Source organism: Pelodiscus sinensis, chromosome 13, assembly GCF_049634645.1.
Source record: "Pelodiscus sinensis isolate JC-2024 chromosome 13, ASM4963464v1, whole genome shotgun sequence".
NCBI lineage: Eukaryota > Metazoa > Chordata > Testudines > Trionychidae > Pelodiscus > Pelodiscus sinensis.
In genome coordinates, this window is record NC_134723.1 from 2,885,370 (window position 1) to 2,905,045 (window position 19,676).

General features: G+C 53.4%; 1 protein-coding gene and 1 non-coding gene across 2 annotated transcripts; both read left to right on the top strand.

The window, feature by feature from the left end:
* The first annotated feature begins 658 nt into the window (after positions 1–658).
* Positions 659–730, top strand: TRNAE-UUC (transfer RNA glutamic acid (anticodon UUC)). The gene has a single exon. It is a non-coding gene; the product is annotated as a tRNA-Glu (tRNA).
* Positions 731–7,378: 6,648 nt separating this feature from the next.
* On the top strand, positions 7,379–18,254 carry LOC102449434 (regulator of cell cycle RGCC-like). Its single transcript, XM_006118103.4, has 5 exons — positions 7,379–7,536; positions 12,900–13,055; positions 13,825–13,905; positions 14,867–14,929; positions 16,765–18,254. Exons 1-5 carry the CDS (start codon positions 7,509–7,511, stop codon positions 16,770–16,772), a joined length of 336 nt encoding a protein of 111 aa, XP_006118165.1. The 5' UTR covers positions 7,379–7,508; the 3' UTR covers positions 16,773–18,254.
* Positions 18,255–19,676: the final 1,422 nt, after the last annotated feature.

Here is a 19,676-nt window from a genome sequence, read left to right on the forward strand (position 1 = left end):
CCCAAGATTTTGTCTGGATAAAGGATTTGTATCAGCACATTAATCAAACATTTCCAAACATCAGCACCATTTGGGGGTGGTTGGCTTTAAGATGTTGATTCCTCCGGTGATTGAGACTGCAAAATTGAGATCCAAGTTTAGTTCACACTCATCCTGGGAGCACATTGATCCTTTCATGCAGTTCCTCAGATAATACAATGTAACCTACTGGCTGGGGTGAGTGCAGATCTCTATAAAGCCATGCATGTTATAATCCCACATGGGCATGTCTAGATGGTGTTCATTAGGTGACATCAATGTGGTTAGACCTGATTTGTGTTTGCACACTGGATTTAGGGTTAATGTTTTTTAAATGCTTTTCCACATGTCACAACTCACTGCATCACCACCAAAGACGTAGCACATTAGTATTTAAGAGGCATCTGTTTTTCTCCATCTGATTACTTTTTGTCTCCCTGTAGACACAGAGGACAATTTTACTTGGGGTGATATGATTGGTTCTAGTGCTCATCGTCTCCATGTACATAAGGGCGTTCTAAAATCGTATGCTAGGCCTGTTTGCTACAGCCAAATATAAAGAAAAAAGAAATTAACAGAAGCAAAAGAAACTGACGATTACAGCTATAAGAAGGCTAGACAGAAGACGTATTCTAACGCCTCCCATATGGTCTAGCGGTTAGGATTCCTGGTTTTCACCCAGGCGGCCCGGGTTCGACTCCCGGTATGGGAAGTTTCAATTTTTCCACTTTAAAGGTTCCAAAGCGATCTTTAACCGGATACACTAACCCGCCCCGCCCCGCCCCAAACCCACACCCCGCTTTTTAAAGGACGAACCCCAAATCTGCGCCACATGGGCAAGGCGCCCGGTGGAGACGTTGGCGGCAGGCGGCCGCTAGGTGGCGCTGATGCGTCGCACAGCTGTGAGTAACAGCTGGACTAGGAACTGCCCACTTGGGGACTTTGCAAGCTGGTGAGAGGCAGCTGCAGGGGGAGCCAGATCTCTGCGCTGCTGCCCTCTTAGCACCCGCGGGGCTGGGAGAGCAGGTGGGTTTATCTCCCCGGGCTGGATTGCAGGAATCCAGTGCTGGTGGATTTGGGGAGCTTTTGCCCTTTTGGGCCCTGGTGTAAAACTCAGGCTGGATAGTCCTGATCTGGAGCAGGGAAGGGAGATCAGTGTGGTCCCCTAAGTCCCTGGGGGGGATGAGGGGTGTAGGACTCTTCCTGCCCCAGTGTACACAGTCCTCCTGGAGGGGGCTTTGCTGGGCACTCTTTGCAATGTCCATAGACAGCTGACCCAAGGAGATGCTGGATGTGCTTTGAGCACCTAGAACTGATTCCATAGTCTGCCTCCCAGCCTGTGCTAATTGTCCTGCATTTTGCTTCTGCTTCTTAAGGGGCGTTCTTTGTTCAGCATTTACAATAGCTTCCCTGTTTCCAATCCCAAGTTCCCCAAAATCTCCTAATACAGAACGGAGCTACATGCCGAGTGAGAGCTGAGATCATGGGTCAGGCATATGGCCTTAGATCCCATGTGGCCTTAGATCAGGGTGGGGAACCTTTTTGGGTCAGAGGCCACTGACCCACAGAAAGATCAGTCAGGGGCCGCAAGTGAGAAGCAAAAAACAAAACCCAAACCCTCACTGACGCGGCCCCCAACTGAGAAGCAGAAAGACCCTCCCCCACGTCCCCCTCATGCCCCAGGACCTAGGGGGCCAGGTTAGTAGAAAAGCCTCCAGGCAGCACTTTCCTACACCAGCCAGTTGGGGGGAGTGGGAGTAGCAGTGCACAGAACCGCTTCCTCCCCCCACCAGGCAGAGCCTGTGGGTTAGATGCGGCTCTAGCTTGCCTGACTCCCGCCCACAAGGCTTAGGACTCCTTTCCCCACTGTGGGGAGATAGTGCTGGTGTTTCAAGCCCTGTAAGGGGAGTTGCAGGGGGGACGGGCGTGGGGCTTCCCAATGCTAGGATGGAGGCTCAAGCCTCAGGGGCCAGATCCAGGCAAGTCCTGCCTTAGACCTTGTATCCTTCTTAGAGAGACAGAGTGAGCTCAGGACTCTGGATTAACCCCTCTTTCTTCTCAGAGGCATGGGGACTTGAACCGACGTTGGCTAGTGAAGCACCATAAAGTGCAGGGTCTGCTCTGAGAGATGGTGCCTCTCACGTACCCTGTCACACGTACACGTAGCAGCAATGAATTAACCCTTTTGTCACAAGACTAAAAATACCCTCCCACCCACACTCCAGCCCACACCCAGCGATGTGAAAAATCAAACAGCACAGACACCTCCCTCTCCCTCCCCCTCCTTTCCATTTGTCTTGGCCCATCCAGGCGATAGTTAACTACATCAACTCATCTGCAAGTGTGAGTTTGGCGTGGACCCAACAGCTCTCTCCTAAACAGAGGGAGCCAAATTCTCTGCGGGGGTAACAGCTCAGTTCAGCTGGGATGGATGGAGCTGTCTCCACTGAAGGCAGCAGAGAATTTTGCCCAGGGGCTCTGCTGTGGTGTTTTAATATCCTAACCCAGAGGGGTGACATGTGGGTACGGCAGGCAAAGCTGGATGAGACAGGAGTGGCTTGGTGGAGAACAGCCCCAGAGAAAACTGTCACAAAGTGGCATCATACCCTCCACCTGCCGCAGGGCATCAGAGTTGCCCAGGGAGCGGGCTGGGCAGTTCAGGAGGGCGGGAGGGAAGGGCTGGTTTCAAAGGAAAGCGATGGTGACACCTTGTGTGCAAGTCTCCTGGCTCAGGGCGGGATGCTGGCAGGCCATGTGGCAGGTAGGGCTTTCCCACACCCAGCACGTGCTGTCTTTGCAGCTGGCACAGGCAAGAGCTGCGAACATCTGGAGCATCCAGCGATACTCAGTCCGGGGGGAGCCAAAGGGTTTAATGAAGCAATCTGTGTACGTAGGCCTTGCTTCTGTGAGTGCTAATGCGCTGGCTTGCCTAGAAGGCCGTTTCCCTTCAAAATAACAGCTGAGCTGCTAGTGTTCCAGGGGGCAGGTCCAAGCTGACACGGGAGTGACCCCTCCCATCTGGCTTTCCGATAGAAAACCAAGGCTCTGACTTCGGGATCGTTACAGAGCGCCGGACGCCTTTAACCGTGAATCCCAGTTCTGCCATGGGGAACTACACGCTGTGCGGACGTCTCCCGGCCACTTGAATCAGAGACGTAATTCGGCATTTTCCCCTTCTGACAACTGCTGCCTAGTGCTGCTGGCACCGAGAGGCTGCTGCTTTCACCCGGGCAGTCTCTGTATTGAAGAACTAAGTGAGTGATCCCCACGGATCCAGCATGGAAATCACTTTGGGATCCAGCATTACAACCCATAGGTTTGCAAAGGATTCACTTTCCTGTGTCTTCAGAAAAAGGAGCCCTGCAGTCAGAATTTCATGCACCAAATATGCAGTGAGAGGGGACATGTGCTGGGGTAGGGGTGGGGAACCCAAGGCCTGGGAGACAGATGTGGCCCACGGCTTGCTTGGATCCAGCCCCTAAGACTCCCCCCTGCAGTATTGGGGAGACTTTGCTGGCACTCCAGTCCACTGCTGTCCCCCTCCCCCCGCCCGTGGGACTGGAGCACACAAAATCTACTAGCTTGGGGCCCCCTAGGCTCTGGGATGCGAGGGGACAGGGGGAGGGTCTTTCCCCTTCTCATTCGAGGGTTACATCAGTGAGGGGTTGTTGTTGTTGTTTTGCTTCTCACTCATGTGCAGCCCCCGACTGATTTTTATGTGGGTCAGCGGCCTCTGACTCAAAAAGGATTCCCCAGCTCTGTCCTGGGGAATGAGGGAGCAGGTTGCCAACGCCAAGGGAGCCTCTGATCCCTGTTGAAAGCACACACAGATGAGAGCCCCACGGCAGAATGCTTTGTCTGTCCCAAGGCCCCTTCTATCCCAGGCTTTGCCATCCCCCACCCCGAACCCTCATGCTGACCCCTTGTCCGGATGGCATCCCTCTCTCCACTTATTATGTTGTAATGTTTTCTCTATATCAGGAAAGTTAAACATGGTGGGGGGCAGGGGGCGGTCACCGCTCGTGTGTCTCAGCTGGCCCCAGACCCCTCTGCCGGTCACTTCTCATACCACTCTGCGGGCCTCTCTGCTAGTCTGCCTGCCATTCACCTGGTTGCAGGCACCTGTGTCAGGTATCCCCCGAACCTCTGCGGTGTGTCATATCTCAATCCCCCCTCCTTTGTCTGTTCGTTTGCCTCATCCCCTGTAAGGGTGGCGGGCAGGGGCCCAGCGCATGGTAGACCCTGCTGCAGCTGACACCCCATACAGTGTCAGAAGACAGACACGCTTCCCCCACCTCAGTATGCCCCAGCAGCAATGTGAAGGCGGGCAGGGCCGGGTGGTCTGAGATAGCAGCTCTGTCTCCATGGTCGGATCTGTCCTTGGCCTCTCTGCTGCAGCTGCCCAGCAGGGTGTAGTGTTAATGTCCCACAATCCCCCTAGGACCTCCACACAACCCAGACAGGAATGAATTGCTGCAACAGCTCTCCTGACTCATCTTAGGACTCACTCCTGCTCATCTGGTGAGGTCAGCAGGGACTGGTCTCTCCAGAGCGGAGCCAAAGAGATGTGTCACGTCAGCTGTGAGGCTGCCCAGCAAAATTACACGTAGCCAGCAATGGCAAAAGCCCCAAGGTAACAGCACCAGGTGCTCGCCCGCAATGCACATGCTCTGTGCATTCAGCAGCAGCAAAGTAACCAGCCGGAATAGAAAGTAGCATGTGAAACAGCTGCATGGCGGGAGCTTGCATTCTGCTGCTCTTGGCCTGGCATCGTGTTGGCCTCCATTACTGCCTCCCCCCACCCAAAGCACGGTGGCCAACCCCGAACATTACGAAAAGGAAGAGTCCACCTGTCCCCAACCCCAAAACATGAAACTGGCTTAAAAAATCACAAGTTAAAAAAAACCAACACTTTTTTTGTTTGTATTTTTCTTTGCCTCCTGAGTCTGTGGAGTTACTTTTGGGTCACATTTTTCAAGCTTTTCTCCCCAGCCAGGGCTTTTCAAATGGAAGCAGCTGAGATCCTGCTGCCATCTCATGACTCCTGAAGCAAAACACTAAACACAGCGAGATTTGAGCTCAAAGCATCACAGCCAGGAACACTGCCCAGGGCACCACAGTGAAGGAGCAATGGAATTATGTCAGCACCAAGCTGAAGCAATGGAGGCCCCTTCTTTGTGTGTGGTTTTAACTCTGCTGCACAAAGGCGGGTTCGCTGAATTAGGTTTTTTGCTTTTTAAAAGACGAAAAAGACAGCACTCCCAGTTCGGTGGCGGATACAGACTCCCATCTTTGTAGCAGGTGTGTTCTTGGGAGGACTCCGTGCCGAGAACCGGAGGTGCGGAGGTCTCACACTCAGCACCCGTAGGTTGAGACCTCGATCCGGAATGCAGATCTGTGTGGCAATCACGTGCACATGCATAGAACTCTGAGTGGCACAAGATTGACGAGCGGAGTTGATTTAAGGACACTTCCCATAATTTATGCTAAGGGTTTGTCTACACAGGGAAGTAGCCTGGACTGGCTAGGGTGGGGAAGTTTTTGCTCTTTGTATTCACACCCTTTCTTATTTCCCAGTAGCTCCCCGCATGTAGACCAACCCCATGTAGAAGATTAAGGGGGGACATGATAGCGGTTTTCAAATATCTAAAAGGGTGTCACAAGGAGGAAGGAGAAAATTTGTTCCTCTTGGTTTCTGAGGACAGGACAAGGAGTAATGGGCTTAAAGTGCAGCAGGGGAGGTTTAGATTGGACATTAGGAAAAAATTCCTAACTGTCAGGGTGGTCAAATATTGGAATAAATTGCCAAGGGAGGTGGTGGAATCTCCCTCTCTGGAGATATTTAAGAACAGGTTAGATAGACATCTGTCAGGGATGGTGTAGACGGAGCTTGGTCCTGCCTTGAGGGCGGGGGGCTGGACTCGATGACCTCTCGAGGTCCCTTCCAGTCCTATGATTCTATGAACCCATTGTGTGCAGGTTTCAGACTTTCTGGTCTTTGCTAAATACAAACCGGGGCCCATATTTTCAAAAGTAGCTAGTGAGTTTTGGGTGCCCAATTGGAGAGCCTTTAAAAGGGCAGATTTTCACAGTGCTGGGCACAGACTCATTTGTGGTGTTGAGACTGGGGACCCTTAAAATCGAGGCACCCCAAATGTGAGAGACACAGGTTTAAAACACAGGCGCCTTTTTGCCAGACCAAGCCAGGCCTTTCATCCTCAGTAACATTCATGACACGTGTCCAGTTAGGAACTGGGTGTTTTGTTTTTCTTTGCACCACCCCCATCCTTGTCCTGAATTTTTGAGTTTGGTTTAATTAGAGGAAATACGTAGCACTGTGCTAGGGGTAGTCACAGCTCATGTAATCAGATTATGAATTTATCCTAAATACTCCCGTCTGCATCTTAATTGTAGATTAACACCCTCAAGCCACAATCACAGAAAGAAGCCAGTGTTCTCAGCCCAACTAATTTGGGATTTACTGGTAAAAATAAGATTTACGGGAAACATGACACCTAACAAAGCGCGTGCGCTAAACTCAGATCTTTAGTAGGGTGTTCTGCTTTTTGGTTTGTGTCTGATACTGTTTATGGCAGTCCTGGGACTGAGGAAGGAACTAGAAAAGGCTGATTTTAGCTACTTGGTGGAGTCCCCCCCCCCATACTCTCTCTGAATAGTGCTCAATCATTTCTGCCCCCGAACTTTTCACCCCGTGTACAAGGGCTCTCAACAGCTACCAGGATGTGCAGTTATGGGGCTGCCCCTAGATTCTGTAACACATTGGGGTGCTTTCCCTTGTGTAATACTGTAAAGCCCCCTTGCCCCAGGCTTTTTTTGCTTCTCACTTGGGAACTGGGGACTGGTTTGGTTTGGGTTTTACTTTTTATTTGCGATTTTTCTGTGGGTGAGGGGCCCCTGACTGTAAAAAGGTTCCCCACCCCTGCATGCAGGGATTTAGTCATTGCTCCCCTCTGTTAGGGGTTTATTCTCCCAGTGCGATACCCTTCCTCTCCGCAAACACCCTCACCGCCTGTACTATCGAGTTTGTCACCCTTTCTGTCACGCACCCCACCCTCCAGGATTCTACTTTCTTCCACAAATTCCTCCAGAAACACCCAAGTTAAATACTCATGAGCCTCCGGCCTAGAAGCCCCCTTGTGGCCTGCGCTGGCCCCGTCTGCAGGTCCCCGAGCAATCGCTCGAGGCGGCGTGTGTCTATTTTCAGCCGGACACACAACATTCTTTCCGGTACGAACGTTCCATCCCATTCACAGGAAACCCCCTTTCGGCTGCAGCTTCTTGACAGGCTGCTAGGCGGGCCCCCGTGAGCGGCCTCTCTGATTGGCCTAGAGCGAAGGAGGGGGCGTGGCCGAACGCATAAAACTTGGCGCGCCTGTCAAGAGCGCTCTTAGAACTAATTTGGTCGGTTTCATATTGTGAGTGTCTGTTTGCACCTCCAGAAGAGACGAGCCTTTTTTCAGCCGATCATCATGGCCTCAGAGAACGCGAACAATGCAGGTTGGTGCTTCCTCCTTCTGTATTGACTTCCTCCCTTTCTACTGTTATTACAGATCACAGAAATGCTAATAGGTTTCTATTCATTAATACATTTGAAAACTTCTACTGACCTGTTCTGGCTGTTTTGTGACAAACCTCTTAGCGCTTTTGTATGTGTAACCTGGCATGTCCCCTTAGAGATCCCAACTCTTTAAAAGGGCTCAACTCGAAGAGGTTTGTGCATGGGTTTGAATGCTATAGTACGAATTAGCTGTATCCTTACCTCTGATTTTCTTAAGGGGGAGAAATAATTATTCAGTGTGTCTGTATTTTTAAAAGACCTTTCCTCACCCTCGCTTGCAAAACTTTTCTCTATTCAGTATAATTTGTTGCCATAGAGTTTTTTTTTTTTTAAATCTCAATAGTGCATCATCCTAAATGCAAAATACAGGACTATGTAGCACTTTAAAGACTAACAAGATGGTTTATTAGATGATGAGCTTTCGTGGAGTGGGTCTGGCCCACAAAAGCTCATCATCATCTAATAAACCATCTTGTTAGTCTTTAAAGTGCTACATAGTCCTGTATTTTGCTTCAGCTACACCAGACTAACACGGCTACATTTCTATTATCATCCTAAATGGTGCAAAATAACCAAAAATGTTTAAGAAAACAATTAATATCATAATTATTTCTATCCTCTCTTAATACAAATCCAGTCTGTAGTGTTTATTTGCTCTTCGCCTAAAACCTGATCAGAGGAAAAAGCTGGAAAGCTGCTGCTTTGTTTTTAAACCAGCTCTTTCATCTCCTAATATTAGAGGGAAAGGTGCTTATCTTAGATATACATATTGCATGTGTCTTTCCTTTGCTTGGGTACCCCGTCAATGAAAAAGGAATGCCTCAAGTAATCCTTGACATATTTTAAAAATAAAGTGACACAAATAGACTCTCCTCTATAATTAACATAAATCATCATAGCAGCAACTAAAAACATCCCTCTGATCTTTATGGTCTGGCAGGAGTGTCCTTCCTGTGTCTTGCAGCCCCAGAAAACAAACGAACCTGTACTTAGCCCAATTTTTGAAAGAAAAGAAATAGACATGTTCCCAAAAGTCCTAATCTACTGGTTTGTCTTGAAGAGAGAGCGCTTTTCTAGAAACTATACCGGTGTGAACGGCTCCTTACCCCCCCCCCCCCCAAAAAAAAGCTTAATCAATAATAAAAATCTCCCTGATTTGTAAAACTGATCTGGAACCACCCATTCCAAAATGTTGAGAATTGCATCCTGCTTTCATGATGTTTAAAAATACCAGCAACTCTTCATAATTAAAGATTCACTGTTAAATAACTGACTTCAAGTAACATTTCTCCTTGTGGCATTGGAATAAATAAATAAAATCAACAACTCCAAAGCCCAGAGAGCTTTATCCAACCCATTACGCTGTTCCATGAAGTTAGGGTGAGTTGTTTTCTGGATCCTGCTCCCTGTCGCTTCATGTTTCTTAAGAGCCAGTGTCTGTGTGAAACTATTTTTACTGTTTTGGTCTAGAATTTTGTAGCCTGATCTGGAATTCATTGCACTGACTTTCTACTTCTTCTGGGGAATGCTAAAGGATGGGTAGTTGCTCTTGGTGATTTCTGCCCATGCATGCAGGGAGCCGTATCCGTGCACAGCCAGGTTTGGCTAACCCCCCCCCCCCCCCCCATCCCTCAACCCACCTCGCTTTTTTTTTTTCACTCAGTGGTATACTGTGGGGAGCTGACCATTTGGGGCCGGTCAGTTTCCATACTTAAATTGTGTAAAAGAAGCAGCTGCAGCATTGAACCACAAACCCATAGCTCCTCTTTCACGAGCAGCCTCCAGTTTTAACCCTGTCTCCTTGCAAGGCTGTGGGGAAAACCCCGCCCTGGGCTCTCACTCCTGTGTACGGTTTACTAACCATCAACTATCCCAAGCAGCAACTTCTCTTGTGCAGCTTTCTGCCCACAAAGCATATCTGCATAGCATTTCTGCCCAGAAGAGTCAATCCATGTTGTACTATGGAAGGGAGAAAGGGAGCCTGCTTGACTGAAGATTAGAGAAATGTTCTAATGTTTTCCCCCTCCAAGCTGTGGTACGAACCGCAAGGCAAGCTATTTACCAGGGGCTCTCGGAGCCAGGATCCCTCACTCGGAACATGCTTTTGCAGCACAGTTCTACCTCCACTAGCTATGCGCTGTAACTAAAAACAGTTGCTGGTCTAGAGAAGCCGCATTATGTATGTTTCCTGCCATCTGCAGATAACCTGTGGGCCGTTACACTCATTCTTAAAATGGGACAGGGAGAGTAACCATGATCTGTTACTCATGCACGCACCCCCGCACGTGCCTGTTCACACCCACACAGAAGTCTAGCCTTGTGACATTCTGTTGATTATCTTGTCTGCACTTGTGTTTGCATGTGGCTTTAATTGTGAGCAGCAAACGCAATGGGAGGAAACGAGAATTCTTAGATCTTTCTGAAAGCTACACCGGGGGAGCCAGGTTAAGACTGCAATGTTAAAAATAACAAGTAGTACTTTAGAGACATGTATTCGCTCATGAGCTTTCATCGGATGATGAAGTGGGTTTGACCCATGAAAGCTCATCACCCCATATGTGTCAGTCTCTAGGGTACCACAGGACTGTGCATTGTTTCTGAGAGCTGTTATTTGTGGGTGAGCACTGTCCTCTGAAAGTGCTACTCTACACAAACACCCCTGAATTCACAAAGTCAGGGCCAGACCCCAGCTAAGTTAAATCAGAGTAAGAAATGTGGAAATAAACCAGCACTGATGAAAACCGTGCTTAGTTGGTGGATCCCAAAGCCCGTGTCAGGTCTCTCTTCAGAACAATCATTTTTATGATTTTTTTTTTTTTACTCTCTTCTCATGAAAACCTCAGAGGAAATGAGTGCAAACAATAGGCGCTTGGTGCGATTATTGAACTTGAAACTGGCAGCAAGGCGGCTGCCTTTAAAGGAGCAGATGGCTTTCCATCTTGACCTTGCTTGAATCCCCAGAGTATTGCAGGGGGTCTCCAAGTCCCACAGGACAGCACGTTCCAGACATTGTCTTCTCCCGACTCTGACAAGCTTTTCCTTGCTCCAGTCGGCTTGCGTCATAGCCTTTGGGCCCCATAAACACGTTCTATTGTGTGCTGTGGAGGACGCAAGGTAAACAGACAGAGCTTTCAATGGTCTTTTGGAGATCACAGCGCTAATGTTTATCTTGCCAACTCTTTGAAGCTTAAGATCTGATTTTCAGAGTGGTGCGGGTGTGGTCCAAAGAACACTACACTCTTCTCTAGGATTAGCCTCATCCTTTCCCTCCAGAAGAGGCTAATTCTAGAGAAAAGGTGGCTTTGATCAAGGCACTGAATTGGGATTTTGGAGACCACAGTTGTGTTCCAGCCTCTGTCCCACCAGCCTCTCGTGGGGCCTCTGAGATGTCACATGGTCTCTCTGGGCCTTGTTTCTCCTTCTGTAACTTGGGTGTGTCCATGCTGTCCTGGGCGGTGTTGTGAGAACAGATCCATCGGGCGATAAGCTACCCAGGTTTCCAGCAGCTCTGTTTGTGAGCCAGCCAGGTGCTATGGGGTGGGCCTGTCTCCATGCCTAGACAGCTGGCGAGACCGACCCCACCCTCCAGGAGAGCAGAACCTGGCCCTGACTTGGTGGGGAGTGGTGGCTTGTCAGTGCGCTGAAGGGGGCCTCGCTTGCCTTTCTGCGGGGGAGCTGCACTTTCCGCGAATCTGTGAAGTTGCTGCTTTTATTCCCCAGCCACCTCGGGGTGGAAGTTTCCCCAGGCAGCTGCGTGGGGTGGGGGAAGGGCTAGGTGGCTCCCTGCGGGAGCTCTCCTGAAGGCGGTGGAGTTACCCCCGGGAGGACTCTGGCCCATTGGCACAGCCAGTCACATCCTCAATCACAGCGCGGCTGCAAACCGCCAAGCACCGAAGCGTCTGCTTCCATTGAAGCCCATGGTGGCAGCGGTGACGTGCTCCCAGGTTCTTTGGGCCCCTTCTTGCTGGTGGTGCTGCAGAAGCAACCTGCTCGCTCCTCGGGGGGAAGTACCTTGCAGCAGCCTCCTAGCCAGCTAAGGAGCAGCACTGCTGGCTCTCCCACAGCCCCCCCTTCGCCAGAGACCTGGTGCCCCTGCAGGCGGGTGGCGCGAGGCTGACGATCCGAGGGGCTGGGGAAGCATGGGCTGGCCTGTTGCCGAAACTGGTGGCCGGGGGTCTGCTCAGACCACCCTGCAGCACATCTGCTCTGCCCCGCGGCTGCTCTGCCCCGCTGTTTCCCCCTCCAGAACGGGCAGCGCTACCGTCCCGCCACGTAGCGTCCAATGCTAGCGGAGACTCTGCCAAGCGTAGTTCTATTCCTTGGTCGGGGGGGGCGTGTGAGACTTGGTCCTGGAAACTCACTTGGCTCCTGGGGAATAAATACAGGGCCCTTGCAAAGTCCTAGCAACGCTTCCTCCACAGAGTTACATCCCTTGATTCCACCAGCCCTGCCCCCTGCACCATTCAAAGGAATCCGATGAACTGGCATGGACCCGTTCCCATCTCGCCTTGGCGTCCACGGGGAGTCACTACTGAAACTGCTGGGGGAAAGCCACATGCGAGCTCAGAGCTGGGCCCGGTCTCTGGGCCAGACCCTCTGTGCTGCACCCGGGCATCCGCACCATACGAATCGTTCTGTAGGCGGAGCCCTTGTGTCCTCAGGGCACACGCCTTCAAGCGAGTGGCTGCATAGTGATGGACTGGCCAACGTGTCCTGACCAGCCAATCACCGGGATCCCTGAGAGCAAGGAGTGGATGAGTATCTGACCCACTAGCCCACGATGGGGAGAACACAATGCGTTGGCTGCTGGGGTGTACGTAGGGGGTGAGGAGGGAGATACCAGGGGTGGATAAATGCAGCGGCTCCTGTGTTCCATTACGGACGCAGCTAAGCGTGGCCGTCCTGCAGGAACACTCTTCTATTCTACTGATGCCTTCAAAGTTGCTTTTCTAGTCCTACCCCCCTGACTCAGACCTAGCACCTGACTCTGATCACTCTACAGTGGAGTAACATCCCTGACCTTGGGCTTCTTGTCCGTCTGCTCCCCTCAGTGCTTTGAATTTCCGGTTCTCCCCCAAAATCTGGCCACTGCTGGCCCTGTCTCCCAGGACAACTTCCCTGTTGTTTGTCTTCTCCCCACATCATGTGGTTTCCCAGCAACCCTCTTTGCTCTTTTTCCCCTCTTCCCGTCTGATTTGGGTGTTCTCACACCCCACCCCACGGAGAAGCACTCCAGGGTTCTGTGTGTCAGACCATGTCTGTCGCCTCCGATTGACTCCTGGGCTGTCTGTTGCCTCTTCAGGGCTGGCGGACGACCTCAGCGACCTCCTGAGGGAGTTTGACGAGGTGATCGAGGACTTCGACAAGGGCGAGGTCTGTCAGTATGAGCAGCACCTGGAGGAGCTGAAGAGAAGGATGCTCCCCAGCGTCTACGACAGCGGCATTGAGGAGATAGAAAGTGAGTCGAGGGGGTTGTGTCTGCAGAACAAAACGAGCCCTGCTGTTCCCGGGGGAGTGGTGTTGCGTCCCTAGGGGAGCCCCATTGGAAGGAATGAGGAGAGCTTGGCTCTTGGTCTCTGAGCTTTCTCTGGCCCGTGCGCCTGTGATCAGCTCCCTGATCTTCCAGGATCCTGCATTCCACCCCCACTCCCAGAATGTGGGGCAGCCCGTTAGCCTGAATTTGGCCTCCCTTGGGCAGGTACATGACTCCCTCTCCCAGCTGGGCCTTCCAGCGTGCTCAGCTAGTGGGTCCCTGGCTCCTTCTCCCAGCTGGGCCTTCCAATGTGCTCAGCTAGTGGGTCCCTGGCTCCCTCTCCCAGCTGGGCCTCCCAGCATGCCCAGCTAGTGGGACCCTGGCTCCTTCTCCCAGCCGGGCCTTCCAGCATGCTCAGCTAGTGGGACCCTGGCTCCTTCTCCCAGCTGGGCCTCCCAGCATGCCCAGCTAGTGGGACCCTGGCCCCCTCTCCCAGCTGGGCCTTCCAGCATGCCCAGCTAGTGGGACCCTGGCTCCCTCTCCCAGCTGGGCCTTCCAGCATGCTCAGCTAGTGGGTCCCTGGCTCCTTCTCCCAGCTGGGCCTCCCAGCATGCCCAGCTAGCGGGACCCTGCAGCCCAATGAGAGAGCCCTGGTAGATGCACCATGTCAGTCCCTGTCCCCCCGGGCACCTTTATAATGCACCTGGGGCTAGTTGGTGCCTCGGTGCCGTGACGGATCCTGGCCTCTCCGCAGGTACCAGCACGTCTCCCCGGAGCAGTTTAAACTCCAGCGAGGAAGATCTCAACGTGTCAGCCGGCGCCGCTTGCGCCAAAGGTGAGACCTGGCCGAGCGCCATCCAAAAGCCCTCCCCAAGGGGTACTGTGGGGGATCCGCCTGACAGACCCCTGGCCTTCCAGCTGTCAGTTTTCCTAATCGCCAGCCTGAATTTTCCTTGGCTTAACGTCAGGCCACAGTCCCCTTGTACCCCCTAAACCTCAGCAGCCGGGTGGTTGGGGCAGTGTCTGAACTCATGGGGATAAAGGCTGATGGTGGTTCTGGGGTGACTGCCAGTGTCCCCTATAGAACTGAGACAAGGATTCTGAGATTGGGGGGGGGGGGGTCCCCATGCACGTCTGCCCCACGGGGAAGGGACTGTGGCTTAAGTGTTTGTTGCGGTCCTGTGGGGAAGGCCGTGGGAACCCTTGCTCCTCTGGCTCTTCCATCCCTAGCCAGGACCAAGAAACGCCCCCTTGCCCAGATGCTGGCCTCAGAGCAGGGCAGGACTTGGCGCTTCCCAAGTGCTTGTGTGGCTGCTCCGGCAGGGCTGAGGGGATGAGCTGACCGTACGCGCCCCTTCCTGTCATGCCCAACACCCCGGCGTGGAGACATTCCCGAGGCCGCGGGCCCTAATGCCGGGCAGAGCCATTGTTGGTCTCCATGTCGGAGCTTTCTCAGGAAGGCTCTGGCTGCCCTGCGAGCCAGGGGTGTGAGTCCTGGCTCTGGGACACACTTAACCCACCTTAAAACGGTGGGTATGGACCAGGCACGGCTCAGCTACCTCTGCAGCAGCGGCCCCGGCTACCGGGCCTACCCTGTCGTGGCTGCATAGAGGCAGCGCCAGTACGTGTCCGCCAGCAGGGGAGTCCCACCCCAGTGCAGACCCAGCCGAAGACAAGTCCGATGGTGCACGGCTGGAGCAGCCATGGGCAGACGCCGAGGGCGAAGCCCTCTTGTAGCCTGCTCTGGGCCGGGTGTGGCAGGCCGAGCCTCTGACCACGGCTCTTTGTGTCTGTAGCTAAGCTCGGGGACACGCAGGAGCTGGAGGATTTCATTGCCGATCTGGATAAAGTGCTGGAGGGTACGTATGGAGCCGTGGTCTCTGCCACGTTTCTGGGACCACGGCAAGCCAGAGCCTCTCCCGGGGGCCACAAGCGCGGCTCCCTGAACTGCAGCAGCTGACAATCGTCCCTAGGCATGACCGGGTCTGACCCTGCCTCTCCCCTTGCTCCTCACCGCCATCCCGTGCAGGAGCCCTGCCTGTCCTCTGAGAGCCATGCCCCACTCCTCCTAGGTCAGGAACTGGACCGGACAGCCTGGGAACCCACAGGCAGGGCTGTCCAGCCTGGGCCCGAGTGCAGTGTCCAGGTGTCCGTGTATCCTGGGTTAGTCTGGCCCAAGGCAGCCCTGGCTGGCAATATAATATACTGTCTCCGGGTGGGATTTGTAATGGCTGCTTAGGTGCCCGAATCCCATAGGGCACTATTTAGCTCCTATGGATCAAGCCTGGGCATCTAACTCCCCCGGGCTTGTTGGACACGCCAGTGGAATCTGGAGATCCCGGGTGAAATCCGGGCCCCATTGGAGGCAGGATATCCCCGGGTTCTTGTCTAGTCTCTTCCACCACGTTGCTGGGGGCTTTGTGTGAATGTCCCCCCCACCCCACATGTGTTCCCCTCTGGTGTGTGGGAATGATGGTGCCTCCCTGCCTAGAGGGAGGTGGCTGGGGGGGCATAGGCAATGGGTAAACCTAGGACTGGGGGAGGTAACCCCCAACCTTGCCTCTTTCACCCAAGGCCCTGCCTCAAGCCTCCACCCGCAGGGGCGGGGCTTCTGCTCCCTCTCCCTGCCCCCTCTTCCCCCCTCCCTCCCCCCCTGCAAGCTACCCCTCCCACTGCACGGACAGGCCTCCAGCCCCCTCCCCAAGCACAGGGCGGGTGGGCGGCATGTGGCCCCAGCCTCAGTGTGGCTGTAGCCCGGGGGCAGCTTGTGGGCGGGGTCGCACCTGGCAGTTTGGGAAGGCAACACCTCCCCCTGCCTCGGATACCCGCCGCTGCTGGGGGCCTGACACGTGGGCGAAAGGCTGGGGGGGCTCACAGGTGACGAACTCTACAGCTTTGGAGGAGAAGGCAGGGGAAGTGACAGCACTTCCTGATTCCATTGGGCTCCGGCTTTGCTGGCAGGAAATCCCCCAGAGCGGGCCCAGCTCCATTTCCCCTCACTCAAGCAGCTGACGCAATAGACGCCAAACCAGCGAGTGTCCGGCAAGCAGGCCTGGCTGGCGGTAGCCGGTGCTCAGGAGAGCAACTGGGGTGGGGCTGCTACCAGCCCTGGCCTCTTGCCATGCCTAGGAAAGATTTTTTCCCTGAGCCTCCCTGCCTGCCGTGTTGCTCCTGCTAAGAACACCCGGGGGTGGGTGGAGGCTACATATGCAGGTGGGAGGGGATTTCGAGCTTCAGTTTCATCCAGGGGAAACTCTTGCCCTTTCCAGCCCTGCACGTGCAGGTAGACTGACCACAGCCTCAGACCCGCTTCTGGGGAACACGTCCAGAGTTGCCACACGCAGCCTCTCTTTGGGGAGAGCAGCAGCAAGAAGAAAAGGCTGCCCCCCCCCTCCAGGCATATCCCCTCACTTTGCAAAGGCTCACTCTTGGCACCCCTGCGAGGGTGGCTGCTATTCCCCCCCCTCTCACTTGGGGAAACTGAGGCACAATTAGAGTCCAAACATGTGTGTGTGTGTGTGTGTGTGTGTGTGTGTGTGGAAACTGAGGCACAATTAGAGTCCAAACGTGTGTGTGTGTGTGTGTGTGTGTGTGTGTGTGTGTGTGTGTGTGTGTGTGTGTGATGCCCAAGTCTGGCTGTTCGCACGTGTGCTGGGCAGGTCCCCTAACAACACGTTTCTTCTTTGCCCTGCAGAGATGTGAGACCGTGTCTCTGGGCTGGTGCTCTGAGAAGAGGTCCTGGCAGATCTGAGATGTTGCTCATTCTCCCACCCCACCCTTTCACGCTCTGCTCTTCGGAAGAACAGGGGCTCAAATCCACCCCCCATGCGGCAAGGATTAGACCAGCACCTCCCGTCTGCAAAGTAACTGAAGAGGGACGCTCAAAGGAGGCAGGAGACCAGCCAGGGTTCTCAGGCGCTTGGAGTCTGGAGTTGAACAATCTGCAAATACTGATGCATCCGAGCGCTCCGGTTCACTTAGGCGCTGGCCTTCTGCATGTGGGGGACTACGACCCACAAAGGCAAAACTTCTCCAGCTGTCATCCAGAGCACCCCCTCATCTTACCCAGAGACTGAGTCTCCCAATCTCAGAGGGGAGGGGCTGGAATGGGAGGGGCGGGCGGGGCTTAGGCTTCTGAACAGGGATGTGCATGGTTAACCCGTAAGCATCACTCTTACCAGTTACAGGTAATCGGCAGGGGCTGGCGCAGCTCCCTTCCTGCCGCCGGGTTAATTGATTGAACGGGATTTTACATCCCTGGTTCTGGGGACACCTCTTGGCTCCAAGCAGAATTCCAGGTAGGCCACCATGGAGAGCAGAGGCCTACCTGTGAGGAGGAGGAAAGCCGGCCGAGTCCTCCTCATCTCACAGCTCCGGCAGGGCCTTTCCCTGAGGAATTCCCAGTCGTTCCTGGGCCTGTGGACAGTGGCTTGGCTCTACTTCAACACGGCCGGGCGCTGCTTGGGTAGCTCCGCTGGTAAATCCCACCCACAGCAACTGTGGCATCTCCACTTCAAAGCTGCCTCCGTGTCCGCTCCTGCTCCGGGCTCCTTCCATAACGGTTTTAAGATGGGCCAGGCTTGCGGGTAATTGCTGCCGACTAGCTTTAGAGTGGAGAGGCCCATGTCAACTCTCGAACTTCATGAGAAGGTGGAATGGGACTGGGGAAACCTCCAGAGCTGCTTTGGGCCACAGCTTTGCCGCTGAGGATGCCTGCTTTCGTATTGATCCATATTGACCAAGGGAGGGTGTGGAATAAATCAATGCCCTTAATGGCTCCAAGCCAGATACATCAGCATCTGGCAGCTGAATATCTCCATTGACTTCTCTGGAGTATGCCAAAGTACCACCAGCTAAAGATTCGTTATTGTCAGTTGGTTTTTTCAACTGGGGATTCATGGACCTGTAGGTCCATGGGCTACTCCTAAGCTTCCAGCAGACATCACCCCACTATTGGAGGTTTTTTGGGGTCTGCGAATGTGGGGGGGATTGGAAAACCACTGGCGTACATAAACAGACAAGGGTTCTCACGTTCTCAGCAGTCCCCAGCAGATGGCTTCAGAGCAGACTCTCCGTGCGTCTGCCCTGGATGCTTATATCCAGTTGTAAATATTGTAAGATAAGGAGGATTCTAAAGTTTTATACAGACGTGCCTGGATTTTATGAATAAAAGGGTTCTGCGGAGTCTTTGCTCAGCGTGGATTTGCTCTGTGAACGCTGCCCCTGGGTCTTTCCTGTTCCTGGAGTCTCAGAGCTGTTTTATGTGGGTCACCCAGTGAAATATCACAGCCTGCAGACTGAGGTAGCCGAGCAGCAAGGAGGCCTGGAAAGGCCTTCGGTGGGTGTGGTTCATAAGCAGGGAGGGCCTCCTCCAATCCTTGGATTCCTCACGATAGTGGAGAGGGCTGTGGCGTAATTGCAGCTGAATTTTTGTTTTTCGATGTTCTCCCAGATCTGTAGGCTGGATCAGAGTGGGGTGGGGCTCAGGGCAGTGCTGGAAGCCCAAATGGGGCTGTTCCAGCCAGGGCTTCCACACATACACTTCCACCCCCCCCCCACCCCCAGAAAATCGAATGACCTCACACTGTTCTGGTTTCTATCCAGGGTGTGCACATGGGAGAGGGAGGTTCAAACCATGTCCTGGGGCCACCCCAACCTGACGTCACTTGCTGGCGATTGTTCCTGGCCAGGCTCTGGCAAACCACTGCCTGTGAGCAGAAGCCTTGTCTGAAGAGTCCCTCGAATCCTAGGGCTGCACTCGAGGGCTCTTCCAGCCCGCCGCTCAAAGCAGGAGCAACCCCAACGAAATCAGCCCAGCCAGGGCTTTGTCACACCAGGCCTTACACCTCTAGGGATGGAGGCTCCACCCCCTCTCTAGGGAACCCAGCCCAGCGCTTCCCCACCTGCCTAAGGAAATAGTTTTCCCTAATATCCAACCTAGATCTCCCCCACTGCAACTTGAGACTTGCTCCTCGTTCTGCCTCCACTGAGAACAGCCTCTCTCCATCCTCTTTGGAACCCCCCTTCAGGAAGTTGCAGGCTGCTCTCAAATCCCCCCTCGCTCTTCACTTCTGCAGACTAAACAGACCCAAAACCCTCTGCCTCCCCTCCTAGGTCATGTGCTCCGGTCACCACATCACTTCTGTTGCCCTCCACTGGACCCTCTCCAATGCATTCATGGCCTTCCTGTAATGGAGCCTAGAACTAGACACAGTACTCCAGATGTGGCCTGCCCAGTGCTGAATAAAAGGACTACAGTAATTACCCGTTTAACACGTGCCCACTTAACATGCTTTTGCAATAGCACAATTTTATTTTTAGGGAATGTTTTTGACTAACAGGACCATCCCCGAAATAACACGAAAATAATCAAGTGGCAGACTACTCGCAGCGGTGTAAGTTAGTGAAAACAGCGGTAATACGCATGAGCGGCTGAATATACGTGGTCACAGTGCTCCTCTGCTCACTCACATGTTTATCTTTGTGTTTTAACAAACTGCAGCGACTTGTGTTGCTAGATCTCTAATGCTGACGTTGACAACCCAGCGCCAACACAAAATTGACTTTGCCACCCCCACCTGAAATGCAACCCCCACCTTTTCCTTT